The 27,040-nt window shown below is 39.6% G+C and overlaps 2 protein-coding genes across 2 annotated transcripts in view; one reads left to right on the top strand and one right to left on the bottom strand.

Annotated features, from left to right (window-relative positions):
• Positions 1–2,047: 2,047 nt before the first annotated feature.
• LOC148719416 (serine/threonine-protein kinase DCLK1-like) lies at positions 2,048–9,554 on the top strand. Its single transcript, XM_088740835.1, has 4 exons — positions 2,048–2,164; positions 4,249–4,345; positions 4,680–5,813; positions 7,852–9,554. Exons 3-4 carry the CDS (start codon positions 5,553–5,555, stop codon positions 8,401–8,403), a joined length of 813 nt encoding a protein of 270 aa, XP_088596961.1. The 5' UTR covers positions 2,048–2,164; positions 4,249–4,345; positions 4,680–5,552; the 3' UTR covers positions 8,404–9,554.
• Positions 9,555–10,147: 593 nt separating this feature from the next.
• Positions 10,148–27,040, bottom strand: part of LOC148719415 (polycystin-1-like) — a 29,416-nt gene continuing 12,523 nt past the window's right edge. The window contains exons 7-19 of the mRNA XM_088740834.1: positions 26,400–26,752; positions 24,909–25,091; positions 24,190–24,315; positions 23,332–23,517; positions 19,953–20,192; positions 19,667–19,831; positions 18,575–18,973; positions 18,006–18,236; positions 15,688–16,828; positions 15,036–15,490; positions 14,088–14,351; positions 13,316–13,481; positions 10,148–12,356 (exon numbers count right to left, since the gene is read on the bottom strand). Coding sequence (XP_088596960.1) covers positions 10,921–12,356; positions 13,316–13,481; positions 14,088–14,351; positions 15,036–15,490; positions 15,688–16,828; positions 18,006–18,236; positions 18,575–18,973; positions 19,667–19,831; positions 19,953–20,192; positions 23,332–23,517; positions 24,190–24,315; positions 24,909–25,091; positions 26,400–26,752 — 5,345 coding nt within the window. The 3' untranslated portion in view covers positions 10,148–10,920. The remainder of the gene's footprint in view (positions 12,357–13,315; positions 13,482–14,087; positions 14,352–15,035; positions 15,491–15,687; positions 16,829–18,005; positions 18,237–18,574; positions 18,974–19,666; positions 19,832–19,952; positions 20,193–23,331; positions 23,518–24,189; positions 24,316–24,908; positions 25,092–26,399; positions 26,753–27,040) is intronic.

The following is a 27,040-nucleotide window of genomic DNA, read 5'->3' as shown; positions in this document are numbered from 1 at the left end:
TTGATGTACTTGGAATTCACTCTGCCCGAGGTTGCTCTGTTTCTGCTGAATACATCTCAGTTTAAAGAAATCACATTCGAAGATGTTTTCCAAGGTGTATTTGTCTCCGAGGTGGAAACTGTTTTACGAAGATTTTTGGCCTTGCAACAAACACTCAGAATTTTTGAAGTCTCAGGGAGTGAAACGCTGGAAGAACTAGCCTTGATACAGAATGTCAGCTTGGATACAACACCCATTCTGAAGCTATTCCTGCATTTCTTAAAAACTGAAAACGTTAGTTATATTTCTGGGGCTTTGGAGATCAGTTTATCAGCTTTTGAATTTCTGAACCGGACCGCGAAAGAACTTGGCACCATCTTGGCTGTGCCTGATGCAGATGAAGTCAAACACTATTCCTTCCTCCGCTTGATAAAGATCGCGGTGCTAGGTAAAGATTACGTCAGTGGACTTCAAATGAGAATCCGTTTGGTGCGGCATTCGTTGGATGTTTGGGTGAGCAAACTTAAGGATGACCTGGATAATATGACAACTATATTAGATCCGGTGCGTTCCAAAATTTCAATGGAGTTTCGTTACTTAACTGCGTTTCTGATAGACGTGACCCCGAAAGACATGGAGCTCTTCAAAATTACCTTACCAGAATTTGCAGAACTGTTGAATAAGACAGTTATGGGGTTTAACGAATACAAGTTGTATCCACAGCTTGTAACGTTCATCGTGAAGACAAGGAAAAACATTTTTGAACTTAACAGGGAAGCGATGGAGGATGCTAAACATGAAGTACGGAAAATATTGATGTCTTACAACGTCACTGCTGAAGTCCTGATCAAGTTCTTTAATTTGACTGAGATCATCTTTCATAATCTGAGCCCCTTGAGAATTGAAGTCCTTTGCACAAGATACACCTTGGTACGTTACGCAAACAATTTGAATATGACTCTGGCCGAAGTCGCAGAAAAACTCAATAAAACTGAAGCTGATTTGTCTTACAACCTCACCGTTCAAGAATTTCACGTGGTGATTCGGAAACTGCTGATAATTCGCACGTTCGAAGTCATGAGTCAGATGTTGGGTGTAAGCCAGCACTTTTTGGTGAATTCCCTGGACATTCAAGTCCCGGTTTCGCACTTGTCCATGTGCCAACTTGATTCCTTCCTTAAGAAGACTAGGCAGTCTGTGCTAGACTTAAATGAGGTAGTAAGCAACAAGACCTTGGCGTTTGTGTCCCAGATCAATGCTGTGCACATTACCACTGTCTACACATTCACAATTGAGCGATTTATCCTAGAAATTCTTCATCTTGATGTTCGCTACTTCTTTGCTCTTAATGGTTTAATCTACTCATCAGACAACTTGAAAATCATTCGGGAATACCATTTCAAGGAATTGGAGCGCTTGTTTCAGCTACGCGAAGATCCCATGTACAGCTTTGTCATATTCCGTCACTCTCTGGTGTGATCATTAGACATATCATTTTTCTTGTAGAGACAGGTAAAACTAATCTAGTCTAAAATAATTTTAGATACCAACACGTTTGACTTGTCCACAGAACAGTCCAATTAAAACTTCTCCTTTATATTCAAACTTTTGTAATTCCTCTCGTCATATTAATACATTTTATCAGAGATAGTTAGCTATTTTTGTTTGATAAATATTATTTTCTCAGAACTGACCCCCGTAAGAGTTGTAAGGAATTGGTAAGGAAAATTAGTTTTGAAATCTTGGTACGAAAGGTTTTAGGCCACTTGAAATAGAAATGTTGCCCTGTCGATACAAACAACTCCTATAAAACTGATTTGTGCCATATCTAAAAAGGAGAGAGCTATTTTTTTTTTATTTTATCTATTTGAACCTTAATTAAAAGGAACACCAATCTTGGTTAACATTTTTCTAATGCTGAAAGAAGAGCTCTTTTTCTGTATGTTGAGTTCTATGTCTGTAATAACTGAATTTGTTTTTGGTAGCACCAAACGTCTCGTTTCTGTCGCTATAACTCAACATTATTTTGTCTAATTCGTGTTTCTCTTGTTTACTTTTGAAATAGATATAAACGAGTGCAGCCTTAACTCAGACCGTTGTCATCGTAATTCGGACTGCATTAACCTTCGTGGAACATACGAGTGCCGCTGTCCCCCCAACGGATATCGCGGACGATACGGTGATGGTAAGCTATATTTAGTAAATAAACCCCTTCGGGCGGCTGGTATGTCGGCTGATAATGTCCGCGGCTGAGAGATTGTCCGAAAAATGAATATTTGGCCGAGAAGCGAAGCTTCGAGATGAGAACCCTCCCATTAATTTTCATATCGCAATTAAACTGCGCGTAAACACAGTAAAAAAGCCAGTGGTGATCGGATGGAGAATGCGCGTGATTGATATTTCTCAAAGTATCTATCTTTATTTTCTTCATATAAATAATAATAACACACCTCTCCTCTTAATTCTAATTCCCGTTTCGTGACACTTCCGTTCAGTGTACACACACTTGAAATTATTATTTTTGTTTTTTGTTTTTATTCATTTAATTATTTTCCTTTTAATATACATAGGTATTCTCTTCTGTATTAGCAACGCATTCTTTGTTACTCTACATGAGCATTGCATTATTCTCCGTAATATCTCAAAAATTTTTTTTAATTTGTTTACATAAGTTTTCTCTTCTATCATTTCTGAAATTTTTCTATATTTAGTATACATATTTACCTCCCTCTATATTATCAAAACTGTATATATATATATATATATTTTTTTTCCTTTGGAATAGGTTCCAATCACTTTCTAATTTCTCACTATATTTGTGTAGTTTTTCTTGCTTTCTTCAACAAGGACTCGGCACGAGGATGTCGGGCATTGACCTGGTACCAAGTTAGAAACATCCTTGCTCGGTTGTGCTTTGACCCTGACGACTCCCAACCATAAGGAGCCTTGGTGCCGATGCATCCTTCTCTCCTCACCCGACCGGTTTGATTTCCATTTCTCTCCATCTTTGAACAACTCTTATAGACACTTCACATCTTCTTTCACCACTCCTCGATCAACACTGCTCCTCTTCTACCTATATCCTTCCCATTCCTACCGTCTCCTGTCCATAAAAATAATTGTAAAACGAGATTACTTTATTTTTATCAATGTTTTTTTTTCCTATCCTATTCTATAAACCCCTTTCCCTTCCTACAGTCAAAAACATAGACCCCATTCAGCAAACCCTAAGCAAACCCTGACCTATGACTAACCTTTCCCCACCACAACCCTAATCTAGGTCTAACCCTGACCCTAAACCTAATCTAACACTAACCCTAACCCTAACTAACACTAACCCTAACCCTAATATAATTCTAATTCCACAAACCCTAAGCAAACCCTTACCTATTACTAACCTTTACCCCACCCAAACCCTAACCCTAACCCAACCCTAATCTAACCCTAACCCTAACTCAACCCTAATCTAACACTAACCCCAACTATAACCAAAACTCTAATATAAAATTAGCAATTTAACCCTAAACCCTAAATGCTTCGCCCCCTCTTTCTAATAGTTACTCTTATATAATATTTTAACTTCATTTTATTTTATTTTATTTTGATTTTATTTAGTTATTTATTTTTTTTATATTTTTTTTATTTTAATAATATATAACATATATTTTTTACAATTTTAAATTGAGTTTAGGAGCGTGCTGTTGTTACAGAAGTCGCTCCCTCAATTTTAACACCTAACTTTTATGTTCATTTTACACACTCATTCCCACCAGTGCATACGCTTTGTTCCTTTTTTTTACCCACTGATCGCGAGTTTGCTCATCAGTGGAGTGGGAACCCATTTTCATGGGATCCCATACATCGACACCAAGGGAAGCCACAAAGGTTGCTAGTGAAACTACTGATTAATATATTTAATACTATACAAACCAATCGATAATACTGTTCAAAGCGCTTGCCTATAGTTTTCCCTTTTTAATGTAAAAGCGATAGGTTACCCAGATAAGGTTCCAACACTACCTAGTCATGATTTGAAAATTCTGTGTTGTTGGCTTAGACGCGTTACTCATGCACGGAGTGCATTTCTCTATCCTTGAAAATAAATTGGCAGGGTGAACTGGGAAGGAAAATTGACAAGGGTAATCCGTGCATGCCCTGTATCCCATAGTAGGCGTTTCATGCTGTAGAAATCGAGCTGTGATACGCAGTTTGCAAATGGCACAAATTACCTATCAGTTACTTTGAGACTCTACATTCATTCTTTTACAGATGACAAGAATAGGACACTTGGAATAATATTTGGTGTTATCTTCGGCGTTGTAGTCCTTCTCATCATAATTGCATTTTTCTTCCGCCTCCGAAATAAGTAAGTCATTTGCAAGTAAGCTGTCTACATCGATAAATATCTTATTCGATTGTTTCTGAATAAAACGCGACAACATTTTGCTAGTTTTATGGTGATTACGCGAGCCCTAAAAAAGCGCGGAAAAGATTCTAATGGTGATCAAAGTATCCACTGATAAAAAAATGGAACAAAACCCTTGTAAAAGGTTTGATTATTGCGGCTTTCCTTTTCCGATAGGGCGATGAAATATCCCCTTTCCATTCAAGAGGAAAAAACAATAGCTGCCATTTTTGTTTGTGTTTGGCGAGACCAAGTTACCTCGTACTATTTTACTATTTTTTTTTATGAATTTCAGACGGTACAAAGCAGAACTGCAGAATGACAACAACGCCAGTTTTACCACACCCTCCGTTCATTCGGGTGTCACCTTCCCGGAGGATTCAAAGGAAGACAGAAAAAGAACAGGCTCCTACGAGCTTCAATCTCGGCCAATGTACGGGAACCTGAGCCCGGAGTCCCGTACGAGTGGTGACTACGACTACCCGGACCTGCAGCCCACGGGAACTGGTAACGATGGAATGTCGCAATCAAAATAAAAAAATACCAAAGAACACGAGCAGCTGAAACCTATCGGTAAATCTGTTAACAAACCCGAGGAAAACAAGCTGCCAAAGCTTCCAGACATACATAAAAAAGTCGAGAATAAACCAAGGCCTGAGAACAATAACAGAACGCACGTGCAAGGAAACTCAAACCCGAAACGAGTTCATCTCGCTAAAAATACTTATGAAAGAACTGCGGAGAAAAAGCCTACGAACTCTGTAAAGTTGCCCCAAATCGGGAACGCTAATTTAGTTTCGAATTCAGAGAAGGAGAATGTAAAAAAATGGGACTTATCTCGACAGAACAACGAAGAAAGTGACCGAGTTAACGAATCGATTGAACCATTCGAAGTGCGCGTAGTAGACACGACTAAACCCAGAAGTAAAGTGTCCGTGAGTAAAAAACGCGACAATGATAAAATTGACAGAAAAACCTCAAGGGATGATAGTGGAATTACATCAGAAGAGGAGGCAAAATATGGTACTGTCACAGACAAAACTGTAGAAGATGTTTACGACATGGGCAAGAAAATCGGATACGGGAATTTTGCTGATGTACGCGTTTGCAGCCATAAGATAACCAAGAAAGACTTTGCGTTAAAAATTGTCGACAAGGGAAAGAACAAATGATTCGGGACGAAATAGACATCATGAGAAAATGTAAGCACCCGAACATTGTACGAATGTACGAGGTTTACGACTCGACCAGGCATATTTATCTGGTTATGGAATTGATCAAGGGTGGTGATCTCTTCGATGCAATTTCTTCGTCAGTCAAGTTTACCGAAACTGTCACCAAAAATTACGTCAAAGACATCGCGAAGGCACTGGCTTATTTACACAAAAGAAAGATCGTACACAGAGACTTGAAGCCTGAAAACGTGCTGGTAGGTATTAAATCGATTATTATTGATTAATGCTGAACTGCGGCTGTGTGAATGCATCCATGGACTAATTTTCACTAATTTCAATGCTAAATTGTTGAAGACTTAAAAACATTTAGCTGTTGACTACAAAGAAAGGAAAACTCGCCGCCGCTAAGCTTTGAAATCAAACAATAGCGACGCCTTTGTTTTATTAAAAATACCCCGCTTTTGTTTGACCAAATTTTAACAACTATATAGTTCAGTGATGGAAACCATGGCAACTTAATGCCTCCAGCGATATGGCGCGATTTTCTCCAAAATGCGGCGGCATCGATCGGTAATTTAAGTCAATCTGATCCAGTTAGAATAAGTTTCAAGCGTAAGTAACTTACCGGCGGAAATAAGGGAACAATCTCATATTCAAAGAACAAAGGAACCTCGTGACCTTGTCGTGATTCCCGTAAAGGGTCTTCGGTGGTAAGTGTTTATAAGAAAGTAGAAGAAATTTTCACTCATTGATACGTGTCCAGACGTGCATTTTGCTGGGTTTCGTATATTTTTCCTCCGCGTAGGTTAATGGTTAGGTAACTGAGCAATTGCTAAATTTAACAATTATCCGGCGTAAGTGACCTAAACCAACACGTACTCGCGAGAAGTCACACGCGAAAGCCTTTGTGTTGTAACATAGACACTTTTTTGGGCGTTCTTGCACATCTTCGAGTTCTCATTTTGGCTTTCTGAGCTTGACTCGCGGAAAATGTTATACGAAACATTTCCTCTCTGAAATAGACAGTATTTATTTATGAGGTTAATAGCGTTCCTATTTTCCGTTTTATGCCGAGAATTAGTTAGCGACGGAGGAGGCTGACGAAATGCGTTATGTTTTTGCTTCTGCAAAAATGCTTCTCGACTGGAAATTTTGTTCTACCCATTGTTGCTCGGTAGGAGTTTTAGAAACAACTAGAGGGAGAAAAACACTCGTATTGTGCTTTAAATTTTCCACTCGTTATACTCACATGTAAATTGTATTTTGTTTTGGGAAAGGTGATTTTATCATTTATCATTTATTCCTGCTATTCACACATTGAAAGAAAAAAATACACAAGAGCAGCCAAAGCCGGGAGCTTAAATGGCCTAAGGTCAGCAAAAGACGTGAAGAATTTACAAGAGTAGAAGAAAGCTTTAACTAAAATAATTACAATACAATTAATCCAAGAAAGAAAAGGTCAGTCAGAAAACTTACAATTGAGATACTTGGCAACTAGTCTAAATATTTAAACGACTAATAACAAATTCCTATAAAGCACACTAAGAAATATTTAACAATTATTCTACGAGCGCGCGTTGGATTTGAGATGATAGATAGCCAACGAGGCGCGTAGCACCTCGTTGGCTATATAATCATCTCGTCTCCAAAAAGCGCGAGTGGAATAATTGTTTTATTAAAAAAACGCCCCCAAGATATTAGACAAATCTTCTCGGCTTTATTTTGTAAGAAGGAACCGGATGTTACAATGTACAGATATTAGATTATGGTATATTGGCTCATATACCATAATGGCTTTGCCAATAAAAAGTCTTGAATTGCATTATCCAATGATCCAGTTTTTAATAAAAACAAATACACCTAATATAGTCCCGGAAGGTATGCAGATTATGCGTAGGCTAATTAACTACTCAGAGAAAAATACAGTCTTAAGTTCTTTTTATAGTTGCTTACTGTGAGATTATTGCGCACAGATAACGGAATATCATTCCAAATAATAGGAGCTTGCCAAGTGATAGCAAATTGATATTTATGACAGGTTTTCTCTCCTTTTAAAGTAAGTGGTACTTTCTGATATAGTTTCCCGATCAATTGGAGAAACTCCTTAATGTTATTTAAGACATGGGAGAAAAAAGCAGTCATGTTTTCTTTCGCAGCCGTTCTTGGGGATGTCACGCAATACACTCCTTCTTGGGAGAACATTGCGTGACATCCTCAAAGGGAAATAGGAGTGGGAGAAAGAAATCTTGTAGAAGTGATGCCTTCTAATTTGTAATCTTGACCTTATTCTAGGTCCACAAAAAGCCCAGTGGTGAAGCAATTCTCAAGCTGGCTGATTTCGGTTTAGCCATGGTGGTGAAATCACCGATATTCACAGTTTGTGGGACTCCCACATATGTAGCACCCGAAATCCTGGAAGAGACTGGGTACGGGCTCAAGGTCGACATGTGGGCAGCGGGTGTCATCACTTACATCATGCTCTGTGGATTCCCGCCATTTCGCAGCGCCAAGAAAGACCAGGATGAACTATTCGATCTGATCATGGAAGGGGACTACGAATTCCTGTCACCCTACTGGGATAAAGTCTCCAGCGAAGCTAAAGACTTGATTTCCAAACTCCTTGTGGTGAACCATAACCAGCGTTACAGCGCCGAGGAAGTGTTAGCTCACCCGTGGGTGGGAGGTAGTACAGACGTCTCCCTCAGTAGGGAGTATCTTGGTCAGAATCCCGCCGCGAAGAGGAGGTTTAAAACTGCTGCACTGGCCGTCACAGGAGTGAAAAGATTTGAAAAGTTGACAGAGCAGTTCCAGCGTCAGCGAGGGGAGAAGATCATTATCACCTAACAAGTTAGAAGAATGAATTGACCAGACAGTAGCAAATTAGTTGAACTAATTTGCTACTGTCTGATCAATTTATTTTCGGAGCTTGTTTTTAAGGTATATGTGAGAGAAGAGGTAGATCCAATCGGCTTTAAGTAAGACGCACTGAAGCTAACGAAACAAACAAAACGCAACATGTGCAGTTAGTACTGTTCATTTGTAACTTGTGCACAAGATCAACCCTTTCTCCTGAATTTGTTCGTGTAACTTTATCTTTGTCCGCGGGAGAAATAAACAGTTTTTCAGTACCCTAATGAGTCTAGTCATAGTGCGAGGTACTTGAAACATCCGAATTAAATTCTTAAATCTAACGTTTTGATAATTCGGTTTGTTATACATTGAATATTTTCATTGTTATTAGACACTTCTTACTTCGTTCTTACTAAGAAATCTGTTTGCTAGTAGTTACGTCGAGGTGTTTTCTACTTTAATGAAGCAAACCACAGCTCAGTTTGATCAGTTTGATCGAGGCATCGTTAGTTGTTAGATATAGTAGCTAAGGAAAGAAAATTACTTATCAATCATACAATCCACAGATAATAGTTAATCGATAATCAATATTCGATCTTGATAATTATCGTATTCATAATTTTTTGTATACCAGCGCATCAATCGCATCAATTCTAGTATTTAAACCTTTCTAGATCTTTTCATGAAGAAAATGTTGCGCAAATATTTTCATATACTAAGCAACTTGCTAAGCAATTTGATTTCGCGAATAGTAATATATTTAAAATGTGTAAGTGATCCTCTCTCAATGTTATAGATGAGTTTTTCCACGATATCTAATATGATTTTCTGTATTCCTCTATTTGAAGAAAGTAAATCTGCCTTTGTTACTCACCGGCAAATTTTGCATCTTTATAGGAATACGATATCTATTTTCAGAAACTTTCAAAATTAGCGAAGAATTTTTGTGAAAAAAAAAAGTTTAAATCACTATTTGAATATCCTGATTTTTGAAATTTATACTATAAGCATATCAGAATTTTAAATCTTAGGTACGTGTATCTATAGTGAGAACAGATTGCAATGATTTTTACAGCTATTGGGACATGATGATTGAAGTAATATTGGATGATAGTCGTGCAAATTAAAATTTATTTATCATTTAATTTTGGAGAGTGCTTTTTAAAACGCCTTTTACCCAAACATTCTCCATGCTGTTCTTTATACATTTTCCTTTGGCACTGGCAAAGAGATTATGGTTAAAACTCAGCAGGAGATTGCGAAAATGTTTTAGGGCCTTTGTTTGATAATTTCAAGCGAAAGCTTAAACGGGGACCAAGTCAAATGAACTTTGACTAGAGAGGAAAACTCTCGCCGCTTGTGATTTGAAACAGAAAGTCTTCTTTCGTTGAAATGTCAGACGTTTCATTGTTGGAAATCATGTAAAGCAATGTTGTTGGAGTTACGCTGTAGCAAGTAAAGCAATACGTTTGGTCACACTAGATCCCTCGTGAAGGAGAATTGGACGGGAGCGCATTAATAAAAGTATGAACTTTTCTCGTATGCTTTTATCGTTGTTCCAACACAACCCTGCAATCTCATCGATGATAGTTTAGTTCCCAGCTACTTTTGATAAATAATATCTGAGGCAGGTCTCAGGAAATAACCTGTCTTAGGGCAAACACGATTTTCCTGCAGGTCATTATGCAATTACTTTGCAATATAATATTTTGTCAGAAATTCATCCCTTGAAACAAACCCTCGAAATGAACTTTATTCTCAAAATTAGTTTCTTTACCTTTCACGAAGGTTATTTCAGTTGTTTACACACGTATTACATTTTGATGCTATAGAAAGAGTTTCGCAAAAGCAGACAGTGAAGCAACCGTAGAGAGAAGTTCCTTATTTTCCTCTTAAAATGACTTCAAAATCTGGCCACAGGTTTTTTTTTGCCTATTTAGCTTTCAAATCAGACTACCGTCTGAATACATCTAAAAAAAAAACTCTAGCCCCCGTTAAGGAATTTTCCTCTCATCATTGGTCGGCAACTAGTAAATTGCGATAAGTTTATTTACATATCTTTTGTCAATGTCTTATTTTGTGGTACTAAATTGTCTATGATTAAGATTAACCTCTGACTTTGAACCTTTTAATCTGTATGGATATTGATTTTTTAAATTTAGAGCCACATTGTTAATAAGTCTTGACTTAATGTATAGACCACTTTTATAAATGGCTGCTGGATTAATATTCTTTCGTTTAAATTGAAATTAGCCCTACTGGCCTCGTTTTCCAGTACAAAATTCAAAATAATACATTATCTCAAGCGAGGCCAGAAGGGCTAATTTAAATTTAAACAAAAGAATATTTATACGGCAGCCATTTATGAAAGTGGTCTATTCTTTGCTTAATAAAGTATCTTATCTTAACTGCGTTTAAAATAACAAACGACGTGGGAACGGAGTCGAGTTAAAAATCCTACGCCTTCAGAGTAACCTCCATAACGCGCACGTTCAATCTCAAGTGTTGGACTTAAGAGTAAGTTTCCAGTTTGATATCAGGAATTAAATAAGTCACTTCTCCGTCGTTTCTGAGAAAATCTTCATCATTGCCATCAAAATGTACCGTTTGAATGAGCGAGACCAGTCGATCGACCTTGTCTTTCAGCTGCGCAGCTTTATCGACCCTTTTCCTCTTCTTATACAATGGCTGCTGTGGATGCCCGTCGGCAAATACCCGATTTTTGAAAATCGATCTGGACCTTAGTCCTAGCCAGTTCATAAAATGTTCCGTCATGAAGTCGATGATTTCATACTCGTTGGACTGAAGGTCGTTGTTACGTTTTACTCTCTTGAAGTTCTCAACGATAATCGAAAGGAACATGTTGACGAGGATGAAGACTACGCCTATACTGTAAAAGAAGAACATCATGGGGCCCAGTACCCTGTTGGCTTTTTCCAGAGTGACGTAACTAAACTTGCCGAGCATAACACTGATAAGGGTCTCCACCGTGGTGACAAAAGTGTGGAATTTGTACAGCTCGTGCGAAAATACCAAATAACACAGGTGAGAAAATCCGACAAAAACCAGTCCAAAGATGATTCCAAAGTGAAGGAGTTCCTTCGCTGCGCATTTTAGAGTGGACCCGAGAAGGGACATGCGGCGGTTAAACCGGAAAAGCCGAAGAAACTTCACGGATATCATGAATACAACGAATGCATAAACATAACCGAATAACTGATCGACGAGAGCAAGATGGTGGAAGTTGACAAACTCATTGGGGTTCTCTCGAAAAGTCTTTTTCGTGAATTTGTCCAACGCAAATCTAATGAAGTACAGGGCGATACTTGTCCATGATAGACTTAGGAGAGCTATCTCAACCCAGGTCCAAAACGCCGTGAGATATTCTTTCAAATTCGTCTTTAGAAGCCTCTTGAACTCACGGTAGGTGAAGACAATGGTGAAGACAACGAAAGAAACTTCACAGATCAAGACAAAGAGCAGGAAATTTCCAACGTAGCGGTCTATACGTGTAGATAACAACTGAATAAAGGGAACTACACCACCAGCGGCCGTGAACTCCAATAGCAAGTTTGCCACGCAGTAGAGATTGCTGTATCCATTGTAGACAGTGAACTCGACGAATACGGCGCGCGTGTATTTGTCGACCCAATTGTTTGATTTCAAGTCTTTTATCACGGTTTCAGCGCCATCTATTGCTGACCCAAAGTCTGTCTTATACCCTCCTCCTCGATAGAATGCAAGATGACCGAGGAAAGGTCGGGTTTTCAGTTCAGTTGCACCCCTGTAGCGCCATGCGCTGTATTCTGGATGAGAAGAAGCAGTTTGATTGGTCAGTTTCCAACCGGGCGCATACTGAGATGTTTGATCCTCAGAGTCCCATGAGTACTTGTCATCACAAGCATCTGGCATGTGAACATTAAAAGCACTTGCAACCTCGCACGTTCCTGGAAATGATAAGAAACAAAATCATGAACTCCTATTCTCCAATTTTAGCTGCTTTGAGTAGCACTAACGTGAATGGTCTACTGTCAACTTTGAACTGCAAGGGTAGGAGACGTAGGATAAACAGATCAAACGAACGCAAAATTGCATCAGTAACCAATTATAGGCACGGAGTTAAACGCGCGCACTAAAAACTGAGAACCCTTTTCAAAGAAAAGGAGATAGTTTCCTAGTTATATGAATAAAGCTAGGGAATAATTACAGTTCATCGATTGTTTTTGGTGATTTTTCTTTTAAATCGCCTTCAGTCGAATAAAGATCTTTTCACGATAATAAAGTGATAGTTGATCGTATTATTATCCAATTGTGCTTCGTGAGTACAAATAACGCTCGAGACGAGTACAAATATCACGCGATATTCGTACTCCAGAAATATCCGCGAAATTCGCCCGCAGTGAAATGACAATTTCGCGTCTTGGATAATAAATCTCTTACTGGACGTTTTGTTGTGTAATATCGCTGAGTATTTTTACGGGTTGTTTGTATTTTGACTCGCCCTACGGGCTCGTCAAAATACGGCACAACCGTAAAAATACTCAGCGATACTACACAACAAAACGTCTAATAAGATACATGTAGTCGCGTTCGGACCCGGTCCAAAATTCCATTGACGAATCAACTACTGAATCAGTTACTAACTCTTTGCATATCTCGAAAACTTCGTTTACGTTTCTTTCCTTGTAAATTTTCTACAGCTTAAACCAAAAATTGAAAAAACAGCGGTTTCCAGCCGAGATTTCTGTCACCTTCGACCACAGACATTTTTCTCAGCAAAAGAAATAAAAAGTCGAAAATACACAAAACAAAACTCCGTAAGGTTTAGGTTCAACAGGTTGTCGTCTCTTCACCAGCTCCCTGTGGATGACGCAGACGCCTACGTTTGATTCATTTGTTTTCTTACCACTTTTGACACGCAGCTGCCTCATACGGGCCACGCCGACCACAAATGACATCTTGTCATTTAAAAAGCCTGCCCGTCCAGACTTGCCGTTGTACCAGCCATTGTTATAGAGACCTGGGACGAGTGTCTGTTCGACCCATTCCCAGAAGTCGTTCACATTGGAGACCTATAAAGTGTAGTTAGACAAAATGAGAATTGTTGTAAACTGTTTTTATCCTGTTAAAAAACCTTATGAATGCACGTTACTCTGCCCATGGGAAGATTTGCGACGAGTCGGGGAGAGTTTTGCCGGGGGTCTGGAAAAGACAGTGTCCTCGCAGGCCTTCATTATTGGTGCAAGACACATTGGCAGACCTCACGCCAGCTCGCCTTATGCTTTCACGCGGGTGAAGAAACGCTCTTTCCGAGGCACTAACAAATGGACCCGGGCCTGCTCACAGGCTATATAAGTAAAAGTTCCTACCAAGGTACGGGTTTCAATCTGTCGTGGTATAAGATGTTAGGGAGGGTAAGCAGAGCGTTCTCGTTAAGAGGCGAGAATTATTTTCTTCCCTTTTTCTTTCTCCCATTTGTGCACCAAAACGAAGACTTTCGCGCAAGTTCTGAACACGAAATGTTTTGAATATTTTTTCTCTACAGTTTTGATTGAAAGATCAGAAGAAAGAAAGATAAAATCAGAGTTAATGTTTTCCGTTTGGCATTCTCGTAAAGGTCATTCTGTTAATCGCTGTATTTTCAAAACAAAAAAATTCTATATGTAACATATCCTAACCCCATAAAGTTTGATGTCGCTGTTCTGTGAAGTGGTACTTCTCTTGACGTCGATTTTGTCTTCATCGCGATAACCGAGAGAATCGTAGTTACCAACGAATAGATTTTCAATGTTTTGTGTCATGAAGTGAGAATACGGGTCTCTGTGGGCGTAGGCTATTAAAAGTACCACCCAGACAAACAGGAAGTAAAATACGATTTCCCGTATGACCAAGTGCATCTTTCTCTCTTTAAACAAACGCACTCGTGCAGCATTAAGCAACACCTGGAGAAAAAAAAATGAAAGCTGGAATTAGAAATATCACCCGATAGGTATTTGCTGGAGTAAACAATACGCACTTCTTTCAGGTTAAATGCTGCCCACTAAGATAAAATTTTGCTAAACATAATTATTGATGTACAGTTTTTTACAAGATGCCTCACAGCTCATCTTCAACCCTGGATAAGTGCACACTTGAGTTCGTACACTTAGGTACTGAAAGCAAAGACATCATGAAAACAATGAAGGGAGGCAGCTTCCAAAGCTTATTCCGCGCTAAAGGCGCCAGATATCGCGACAAGACGTGCACGGGAACTTTTGTGTATAAAACGTTTGTGTTCAAAATTACCATGAGAGCACAGGCGCCAGCCATTTATTAACTACAAATGTTGAATAAAGGATTTGAATTTTCGAGTACAGGAGTAGGACTGGAAAGTCACAGAGTTGAACATTCGAGGTAAAGGAACTGGAACTGGATTGGTGAAAACTAAGAACAGTTGTTGCCTAAGAAATGTCTCATCTGCGAGGATGTATCAGAATTATTGAACAAAAACCGCCCAAAACGATTCCAAGGGCAACAACAGACATATTACATAATACGAAAAACGTAACTACTCAAAACAACCACAGAAATGTAAGCACCAAAACAGTGTTTTCCTGTCTGTTCAGAGTTTCTACAACGGTACATACCTTATCTGGTGGGCGCTGGCATTGTGTGTCAGCGACCTTTGCGTCACCCGTTTGCACATGCGGGAGATTTTGCTCGAGCCATTCCTCGTCACGCGCCAACTCGACGTTGATGACGTCATCGTCTTCGTCTTGTGGCTTCTTTAGGAGTAAGGCAAATAAGACTGCCATGAAAATCACTTTGATTGGTTGACTGACCAACACGTCCTGTGCCATCGACACAAACATTGAAATAAGCCATTCCGCCTGCTGTTTGTTGTCGAAGTTTAGCCCGTACAAAAGCGTGAAAAATCCTGCTACAGTTGCCGTGGAAAGGCACAAAAACCAACCAATGTATACAAACCACCATGGAAACAGACATTTCATTTTCATCTTTTTCTTTTTCTTCTGTTTTTCTGGAGGAACTAACGCAGTAGTTGTGTTTACGGACTCGTTACTGCCAATGGACCCAGGGCAAACTTTGAAAAGAAAGAAAAAATTCTCTGTAGCTTTTATGATAAACGTCTTTGGCAAAACACTGATTTTAAGAAAGATGCTTTTTTCTTTTCAATATTTTCTAGAGAAGAGATATGAGGAAGGTGTTATGACCGGGAAGGGAGAGGAGAGAAAATTGAGTGTCAATGAAAGGATAAATTAGCGTAAAATAATATCACACCTCTGTGGCAACTCCTTGGCTCGTCTTTGTACAAGTAGAAGTAGATATCCGAAGACAAATAGTCTGGTACTTCCCCCACATGATCACTTTTAATCCTTAAGCTGTCTTTCTTAGTTTTCTCTTCCTTGCTTTGCATTTCCTTTTTTGAGTAACTTATCTGGCTCTCCAACAGGGTACAAAATAATTCGTCATCCCATGAGTCCTGGCGAACCGTCACGGGTGAACGAATGCTGGTTAAGTTCTTTAACAGCACATTCCCCTGTCGTTTACTCTCCAACCCCCTGTGAGGAGCCGTGGGCGTAATGTCACTGAGCGACACTGCAGTCTGTTTACGATGATTTTGTGTTGGAGGGCTGGATTCTGTTCGAGTTCTTTCAACATATTTTTTCTTCGTCTTAGGACTGACCCCTCTATTCCGGAACAACTGAACTATCAACAAGTTTATTGGAAAGACGATTAAACTGGACTGAATGCCGATAAGTATCTCGTGCCAAGTGAATTCAAAGAACCCCAAGTCTATAATGACGCTGTTTTGTTTTTTCATCGGTGTTCGATACCACATTACGTTTACCAACATCGAGCACATTAATAAAGATAAGCAACATGAGACACGCTGGACGCACGTGAAACGACTCCGCACCGGTCGAAAAGCGATCGAAAACCACAAATGTCCGTCGGAAAAGTCACGGCTAGTCTTTGCTTTGAAAAGGTGCATAAAATCACGCAATTCGTCTTTTCCCGCCACAGGAAATAGCCTGTCTACTTGTCCATCACCTTGATCACACGCCAACCATTGATTACACAAGAAAAAGAACTTTTCTTCCGTGTCAATGTCCCGGATGACAACCTGTGATAACAGCCAAGAGGGACTTTTTCCCGTGTTATCGTGCCATATACGGATAAATGTCAGACTTCCCAGGCATTCAGGCGTGGTGATAAGGAAGGAGTCTACTCCGCCTGGGTATAAACACGACCTGGATGTGCTCTTTAGCATATGGACCGCGCTCTGTCCGTCCTCGCCTGCGACAAGGATGGAGACATTTGCTGTAGTCCCTGTGTCCTTGCCGCGTGCTGTGTAGACTGTGACTTCATAGCGATATCTGTCCGCTGGATCGTTATCGAGGACTGGAACGAGACCAACCTAAACAAAAAAAAGCACATTTAGAAGTACGCCAGGTGTGAATTAGGGACCAAGGGCATTCTGTAGCCAAATTATGTGGCCGTAAGCTGCTTCTTTAATTGGATGACTTTAATTATGAGTTCGAGATATTTATATAGCGTAATATATTATGAGGGCGAACCCCAAATCAACTAACAAGCGTAGAATTCAAGAGCGACTGATTTAATTTTTTTAGTATAAATCTACTGGTTACTCAAAACATATCAAGAAGACAAGTTCATGACAACCGATTGGCAGGCTATCGTCACTCTACTCGCTGTTTATCACGAATTATAACCCATTCATTAATTTTGGCGCGATTTTGTTGGTTACTTAACGTCACGTGGTGCAAAATCACAGGACAGTTATCACGCAATAATCCCCGTCCGCGTCGATATTTGTCCTTTTTCCGTGAAAAAGAAACATAGTCAACACAAGAGTTTCAACTTTTCTGTTCTCCTATTTACATGGAAGGAAACCAAACTGGTTTTTTTTCTTTTTTGCTTGCTTGCGTCAATCACGCGCACTCGTCATCAGATCACCACTGGCGTTTTTATTGTGTTTACGCGCAGTTTAATTGCGATGTGAAAATTAATGGGAGGGTTATAAAATAAATAAACCCCGTTACGGCTTGCTGGCATGTCGGCTGATAATGTCCTTGGCTGAGAGATTGTCCTCAAAATTTCACATTTGCCCTCGAAGCTTCGCTTCTCGGCCAAATATTCACTTTTCGAACAATCTCTCAGCCGCGGACATTATCAACCGACATACCAGCCGCCCGAAGGAGTTTATTTACTAAATAGATCGCGAGTCGCGTAGCCAATCAGATTGTGGCCGGCTGAGAGATTGTCCTCAAAATTTCATATTTGTCTTCGAAGCTTCGCTTCTCGGCCAATCAGATTGTAGCTTTTGTGATAGAACACTAGAAGAGCACTATATTGATAACTTGTAATTGAAGGTGACAACTAGAATATTTGTGAGGCAAACTACTTTGGTTCCACTGATACTAAACATTAATAAATTATAAGCGACAGGTTTGCATATGATTAGTTGAGGGGATGGCGCAAGTTTTCTGGGAAAATCACCAGGCGAGGGAAAGCAAAACCAATGCATCTCCGGTTGCTATCGAAACTCCGATAAGATTTATCTAATGACAAACCTTGTCGATATCTCGCCTGTCTTTTCTTGTCGCCCACACAAGTCCCACTACATACAGTCCTATGATTGCGCAGAAGGTCGCCAGCAGTGCGGGATGCTTGTGAATGTCAGCGAGTTTCTTGATGGAGTCTTTTATGTCCAGCTTGTTTGGCGGAATAAACAGATCTGCACCGAACCATGTCAAGTGTGAGCACTGGCAGTATGTTAGGTCTCGGCTGGTTTTGTTGCTGACCTGAGAGAATCATTCATTCAATATTTACGCATTCAATAACAAATATATTATTGAAATTGTCTTATTCAAAGTTGAAACTATAAAAGTTTTGGGCGCAAAAGTGTCCCTCTTAAACTGTCTAGCTCAACAGATTCTAATTTGGTTAGAGTGCCTTAACATGGCTGATTAAAAACGGATTTAGCAGAGTTTAAATCACCAGCAATGTTGCTAAAACACGTTGCTTCCTTATTATGCCTCTGGATATGTCCGGACGTTATCATTAACAACATGTTACGCGATACCTAATCGTTAAAATGACCGAGGTGGATCATGGGAACTTTAAGCCGAAAAACCCTCACCTGACATCCTTTAGCGCTCCATTCCTTGAGCTCCTTATCCCAAAAATAGCAAGCAGAACAGAATACGTCAAAAGTATAATTTACTACTGTCTTAACAGCTTCCCCGTCATGCACAATGGGTAGCACCCCAAAGTGATAATTTCCCTCTCCTTTCATCTGCTCATGTGACACAAACATCGTGTAGTTACCCAACGCGGAATCCTCGACTGGCAGACTTGTTTTGAAGTCATAATTCGTTAGTGAAGGGTGTTCGTTGTAGCGAATGTAAACAGTAAGTTTTGACCTCTTGTCTCGTGGGAGAACTTCAGCTATAATGACGCTATCGTTGTTAGGAACGGAAACTTTGTGAAACGTCATTGATCCTTCGGAAGAAGAAGTTTGTGAAATGTTCAGCGAAACCTGTAGCGAGAAAAGTTAGGGAATTGCTTTAGCCTGCGAGTCTTATTATTAGCGCTTAGGACGAGTATTTCTCAGCCCACGGGAGGATTTGAGACGAGTCGATGGGTGGTTTGCAGGAGGTCTGACATTGAAAACAGAGAGATTTAGCACCGCGTTTAAGTGAAATGGCACGCGTCAGCTTACTCTTTTACATTTCACGCAAAATAGCGTTAACTTTCTGTTTTAGCTTCGCGTGAGCCCACGTCATGGTGTATGACTTCGAAGGAAAAGTTTTGGTGCCCTTTTTCGGCAGTTAACTTCTACTCTCTGAGAGAAAAAGTGAAGAAAATTTTACGTATATGGCAAATGAACATGTCGCTTTCGCGTAGAAACGGCAAAGTGCAACCGGCAAACGTGAAAAAATGGCATGGAAAACAAAGTCACGTGGTCTCTCATAGCGTTCACGTTTCAAGTAAACGCGGTGTTAAACCTCTCTAATCAGTGCTACATTCCTTGGAAATCTTTCACCAGTTCGCGTTGCTGAAGGCTTCATAATTTCCCACGCGCCAAGAAACACTCCTGTTGGAGCGTTGATAATGAGAGGTTGCTCGCAAGCTAACAGTGCTTCAACTCAACATCCGTCTTTTGTCTTACGAAAAAAGTTTTAGGTTCGAACAGATAACAGCCTTTTACCATTTAATGTGATGAAAATACCTGGACGGAGTCCTTTTGAGGCAGCAAGATATCGATTGGTGATGTCAGACCTTTAACAGGGATAGCCTTCCCGTCACTCCCTTTGAGCACCAAAGACAAAGGATTGGATTTGACCAACGTAAAATTATCAGAACTTTGGAATGGATTGCTGGATAATCCAGTTACCTGAGGAAGACAAAAGTAAGTTCAAAATTGATTCGTGAAGCTTAATCGGGAATATGATAAACACAATTAATTAATCAAAACAAAACTGAAAAAAAACAAAGCCGTAAAATCAAACACTCACAGTAGTTGTGACGTAAGAATTATTTGTTTCATCAACCAGGCTGACGTCACGCGGCAATACGAACTGTTCCTCCCCTCCCCCTTTCAATGTAATCCCGGCTAGGTTATCAGGTTTTCGTTTAGACAACCCAACAGCGACGCCCGTGGTATTTATGACCAGCGGTTTCTGGCTTGGTGTCATGGGGTGAAGCACTGCGTCTGAGACGCCATCCACAAGGTGAAGGACTTTGAATTTGACTTCCTAGAATAAAGATAGACATTTCCATTTCTTATACTGTAAAGCGAAAATTAGGACCAGGATTTAAATTGATTTCCTACGGGGCAGTTTTAAGTTGCATTGAGTGTCTAAAACAAATCCCTGTTTGGCTGATTATTCTTCATTACGCTCTATGATTGATCTAAAAACTTCTGCTACACCCTCGATCAATTAGATTAAAAAATAAAGGAATGAAACTAGGCCAGTTGAATATTTTTTTTTATCGAAGCTGGTTTCGTCTATTCAATTTCAATTCCCGATGGCTTCTTCTTGCATTATGCTCGGTTCTAATCGGCCGTCACGTTTACGATGATTTTAGATTCAACTTTTAGTCGAAAAACTTTCTTACAACAAAGAAAACGATGTCTTGAAATAAATGACATTTATTACTAAAGGGAATAAATTAATTTGTGCAGCCTGCGCCGCGTTTTATCATTACCCCGGATGGGTTACATCCAGGACTTACAATGACAGATACTTAAGCATTCGAACATGAGATATCGGGCCTCTTTTAGTTAAGCTTCGGTGCAGGTAATGGAGCAGTAGAATGGTTAATGGAGCAGTAGAAACCGACAAAGAGGTTATTGCAAATTCGTTCTGCAAATTCTTCACTGATGTTGCGGGATCTCTAAAAAGAAAGATCTTCCCTCTTTGTAATTTTGTCTGGAAAAGGCCCCTTACAATAGACACTCAGCAGCCGCTAGAGAACTTTGAGTTTAGATCAGTCTCGGATAAGGTTGTCTTTAATGCATTAAAGAGCCTTAAGAGAAATAAGTCCTCTGGCCTTGACAACTTTCCTTCTGGAATGTTAAAGGACTCTGCTGATATAATAGCCAAGCCTCTCACGCATATAATTAACCTGTCTCTCGCAACAGGGTCTATACCTACTGACTGGAAAGCGGCTAAAATTGTACCACTTTTAAAATCTGGTTCAATGGCCGAAATCGACAATTATAGGCCTATTTCAATACTTCCTTCAATGTCAAAGATCCTGGAGAAAGTGGTATTTAAGCAGCTGATGGCTCATTTTGAACAGAATGGTCTACTTTCTCATTTTCAGTACGGCTTCCGTCGCATGCGCTCTACTGAACTGGCCGTTACTCATCTAACCGATGTTATCAGAAGAGAAGGTGAGAAGGGTAACCTGACAGGCTGTGTTTTCATCGATCCATCAAAGGCGTTTGACACCATCAGTCACTCTGGCCTCCTGAGTAAGCTTTCATCTTACGGAGTTCGTGGAACAGAACTCGCATGGTTCACTGATTACCTTTTCTGCAGATCACAAGTTGTCCAATATAAAGGCGTGCTATCAGAACCTCAACCCATTCTCACAGGTGTTCCTCAGGGAAGTATCCTGGGTCCTATCTTATTCATTATCTTTTTCAACGATGTACATAAACCGCTTCAACACTCGAAGATTATCACTTAGGCCGACGATTCAGTCATCTATACCTCTTCTAAAGATATTGATACTATACAGAGAAGCCTTAGCGAGGATATGAATAACCTGTGCGAGTGGTTTAAAGACAACGAACTGATCATTAACCTAAAAAAGGACAAGACGGAGTCTATGTTATTTGGAACAGCTAAAAGAATCAACCTTCAAGACAAGGAACTTAAGCTTTCTGTTAATGGGACACTCATCAATAACACCTCTACCTATAAGTACTTAGGTGTTCACCTTGACTCATCACTAAACCTTGCATCACATTTTGACCGAATCTATAAAAAAGCTGCAACCAGAATTAATCTCTTGCGATCAATTCGTCCTTTGATCGACCAAAAGTGTGCAGAATCGATCTATAACACTATGATCGCACCTATTTTTACCTATTGCGGAACACTTGGTCTTAGCTTTCCGGATTACCCAAAGGAAATGATAAAGAACATTGAAGGACGAGGCTTTAAAGTTATTGGCAATAGTTCTTTTAATCCCCCATCCGTGAACAATTTGATCAAGCGTAAAAGCTGTTTGTTTGTTTTCGACTGTCTCCTGAATAATGTTTGCACACCCTTTAAGAACTACTTCGAAAGACTGGTTCATTCTAAGGCCACTAGGAATAACGGTATATCAGTGAAATTACCCAAAGTACGTTTAGAATTTGGTAAAAAGAGCTTCTATTACCAAGGAGCAAAGACTTTCAACAACCTGCCTGCTGAACTAAGGTCGTTAGATTCGAGACTGAAATTTAAGAACAAATTGCGAGATTATTTTAGTTAAAAATTCGATCTAAACGTGGTTATAGGTATCCTTTTTCAGAGCATTTTATTTTATTGTATGCTTTTCTAGACCTTAAGATAAATGATTACATCTTGTTAAGTTTTATTTTATTTATTTATTTATTTATTATTTTGACAGGACCCCAAGGACAACAGTGTTACACACTGATGGGTTTTCAATCCTGTATAAAAATTCGTTATTATTATTATTATTATTATTATTATTAGGGCTTTTAGAAGGAATCCTCCTTATCTCCTTTCAGAAGGACTTCAAGAGATTTGTCCGTTTCATCGTTCAGTTAAGTAGGCTGTGTTTACTTGAATTTAGCGCAGTCGATCGCTATAACAAATCATACAGGCTAATCACATGGCGGCGGCCGAACACCACGTGTACACGTCTAAGATTAGTCTTTCGTTAGTATTTAGATTGCAGGAATAGCGATCCAAACATCACTTGGAAGGCTTCACCTAGACTTGTGTGCCTGTTTTTTCCTTCTTTTTTTTTTTGTAGTAGTAAACGGCCACTCAACTGAGTGGCCAAATTACGGCAAATAAAGGTGGTCCGTTTGATTAATTCTCCCAGCAAACCGAACTTACCCCTAGCAATGCACAGTGTACAGCACTAGGTTATTGGCAAGCGAGCAAGAGGCATAAAAAAAAATCCTGACTGCCGATCAAACCACGGGTAAATCAGTACAAAAAGGTGTTAATGAGGACTGTGCATGTGACCAACCTCAGAAACGATTGTGCCCGTGACCAACGTCAGGATCAAGGAGGCGATCACGTGATTTGTTTTAATGTTACATATATTTTGATATTGTACCTAGTTTGACATGGTGTCATTCTAAGGAAACCCTTAGAGGTTGTCGCATATAAATGAAAGAAACGCATGAGGAACTTTTACCTCTGCGACGTTCTTGGTCGTGTCATTTAAACTTTCAGCACTACTCTTTGTAGAAGCCAGAAATGCATTCGACAATCCATGGAGTACTTCACCAGAGATATGTTCGATGATACCCCCGTCCTCCCCTCCTTGGGACTCTTTTGTCAGCATGGCCACCATTTTAGTATATTGCTCCGTTGCTTGAACCTAAACAAAATAATTACATTATTTCACAATCTCTCGACGAAGGCGAAGTGAATATTGTTGAATAATCCCCGAAAAGAAGTCGAGGGGATTATTCAGCAATCTTTACTGAGCCTGAGGAGAATAAACTGTTTTAGAATAATTGCTGAGGTGCTTTCGAATTCTGTTGTTAATTCGTTTCGTAAATTGAAAATTGTAAATTTTGTTTCAATTCTTTGGATAACTCGCATCGAGATAAGTAGCAAGTTTCCACAAGAATTTAACAGGTTCATTTGATGCCATTAGCAAAAAAACTAATATCTTTCGTTTGAAAAGTATAATTCTGTCTGTAATCATACTCGTGATTAGCAAATCGGACTCCCGCCTTGTGGTCGTTCAATTATGTTAATCACTCGAACCTTTCAACTTGTCACGTTTAAGCATAGTAACACTACAGCACCTCCAGTAAAAACGGCGTAACGGTCTTATCACAACATGCACATGCGCAGTTCAGGCAAGACCACCCTTGTGCGCAATCCTTTTTTTTACCACATGTAAGTATGAAGCCGATTTCCTAGCCATTCAGGATGTTGTATTTGAAGAGACTCTAGGCAGCAAGAAGTGAAGCAGACTCGATCAAAGAAGCTCAGCGCTTTTTTATCCCGATCTATCAGTTTTACCAATGTATTTTCTTACCTGCGCCTCCACTTCGGTTTCGGGAGGAACAGCCGTTGCGGAATTCAAACACTTCGACACGAGTAACACATCATTTAGGGTTTGAGGACGAAACTTAGAGAGATACTTGATCATCGCGGACCGAACCTATTGAGAAGAAATGACAATCAGGTCAACAAGTAGTTCGATGACAGTCATGTGTACATCAGATTTTTCGTAAGAAAATAAAACACTATTCCTTTGATCGTGTTGATCTAATCTAGATAAAATTTTCTATTTCTCTTGAGTGCGTGGTTAAAATTTGAACCATTTAGTTCAAGTAAATTGGAATTGTGTTTTGCCCTCATGGCTGCGTTTTTCGGCTAGAGATTTGGATTTCTTTCATAGTGCCTCTTAATTTTCTTACTGAGAGCGCAATTAGCCACGGTAAGTGATAGAAATAATTATCGTTCACGTCATAAACGTGCACTGCCTTTCCTTCCCCTCTTCTCCTTCGCGTTTAACGTAAGCACATCGTTAAGAAGTTCCCTATTGCTCGGAGTAGTATTTCGCAGGGTGCTTGTAGTATAATTCTTTTTCATGAAACACTTATGTGGACTGAAAACGGGCGTAATTTTAACTCTAGTTCCCGAAATGTTTCGAGGTTGTGTTTTTTGATTAGTAACCTTTTTAGACAGAACAATCCTATGTTAACCCTTCATAGAAATATTACTGTGATTTGCTGATTATTTCATAAATACCTGTTTCTTTTTGTCCACATCAAACTCATGGCCACTATTCTGACTGTTGAGTATGTCACTGATAACGTGTATGGTTTGTACAACTTCTTGCACTGCTCCGCGAGCAATTTCCTTTTCCAGCTGATTACCTTCTCCAAGTGTTTTATCCATGATTTCCTTTTGGGTCACATTTCTTGGTTTAACCTGAAAAGTTATAAACGAGCAAAGAAAAACTATTCAAATTTTCCATCTTATTAGAGAGATTTAGCACCGCATAGCATGAAACGACAAAGGCCAGCTTTCTAGTCTCACGTTTTGCGTAAAATAGCGTGAACCTTGCCGCCTCCCGGTTAGCCCAATGGATAGAGCGCTGGACTGTTGTGCGGGAGGTCGAGGGTTCGAGCCCCGGCTGGACCAACACTCAGTGTCTTAAAATAATTGAGAAGAATTTGCTACCTTTCTATAACATCAAGAAATGGTTAGATATTCTAGTCTTCTCGGATAGGGACGAATAAATGGAGGTCCCGTCTCCTGTAGGGTTGGGGTAGGAGACGTTAATTTCCCACACACGAGATTACTGTGTGATGGATGTCCTCCCCTGGGGTGGGATGGGTGGGATATTGGGCGCACTTAATTTGGAGCCTCGCTCTGTTATGCGACCCTCACCATACTCTGGTGAAAGTGATTAAATATAACTTAGCTTAGGCTCACGTCATGGTGAATTTGACTTACAAGTAATAGTTTTGGTGCCTTTTTTCTGGAGATCAACTTCTACTCAGTGAGAGAAAATTTCATTTAAAAAACGGTAAAGAGCAACCTTAAAACGTGCAAAATGGCGGGTTACATGGTCACTCTTGCCATTCACGTTTTACGTAAACGCGGTGTTAAATCTCTCCATTGATATATTAGGAAATTCCTCGTGTCAATAGAGTCGTATGATTGTATAGCGTAACTTCTCATTGTTTCAAAAGTGATTCGGGATAAGTAGTTTTGTTTCACTGTTCTCTGTTGTAAGTCTAAGCACTCACGGAACACTCTTAACCTATAAAATGCAAAACTAATACCAATCGTGAGTTGCTCGCTCACGGTCCATTATATGGAAACTGGTTAGGTGTATTGATTTTGAACGACTTTGAATACTTCGGATTTTACGGCAGTCAAGTTCTCTGTTACCACAGAAACTCTCATTTTTTTTTTTATGATTTCCAACTAGACATTAATCTATGATCTAAATGTAAAGTGTCTTTGAGTCTAATTGGATCGGCGTGTTTTATAATATCAACTGAAAATCAAAGTAAATTACTACTACTTCGTATAAAACAGAATCTCTTCTCTTTGAATAATGAAATGCCTCCAACTGGTCAAAATTTTACAAAAGCAGTTTGTCTTACGTCCGACTGCGTCTTCCTTCCAACATGGACGATCTATGGAGAATGTGTTTCCGCGAGTATTCAACAATTTCTGGGATTGATATTAATCCCATTGTTTTTCTCCCAAAAAAGAAAGTAATACCTTGACTGACAGCGCTTTTTTCGAAAATTCTCCGTAGGCGTCTTTTATCAACACCACAACATTAACGACATAGTCATCTTGATCTTTGCCAACCGGAAGTAGCTTTTCTTGGCGCACTAATGAAGGACCAAAGAAGAACAGTTCACCATTCTGAGAGGAACCTGGTACCTTGGCGTCAGCTGGGTGGGAAAAAAACATCTCATAAGTCAGGGGTTGATGCTCATCCTGCCAGCCGCTGCACGAGAAATTAAATCTCGTATCCAGTTCCTTTCCTGCCAAGGGTGTGACGTGACATGTTCCTCCTTGTGGTGGGGTGTTGGTATCTATAATATATTCCGCGATTCCTTGACTTGCTAGTAGAAAGAAAACAGGAAGAAAAATGCATGAAATTCAGAAGATACAAGGAGCTTCAATTCAGGTTCTCTCTTTTGTTAAGTCGACTGCTGGATCACTAAAGGAGTTTATTAAGGGAGGTGCTGGGAGTAGGAATAAAATACACTTGAATCCTGTAAGAACTGCTGAGAAAAAAACAAAAAACAAAAAATCAAAAAAACAAAAAACAATCAAACAGACAAAAAAAGTGTAAAGGAAGTGAATATCACAAAAAGTAATATTTTTCAAGTCTACCCCAACCCAAACAA

The sequence above is a fragment of the Stylophora pistillata genome, chromosome 12 (assembly GCF_964205215.1).
Source record: "Stylophora pistillata chromosome 12, jaStyPist1.2, whole genome shotgun sequence".
NCBI classification, from domain to species: Eukaryota; Metazoa; Cnidaria; class Anthozoa; order Scleractinia; family Pocilloporidae; genus Stylophora; species Stylophora pistillata.
Note: the sequence above shows the minus strand (reverse complement) of the source record. Positions and strands in the feature narration are given on the sequence as shown.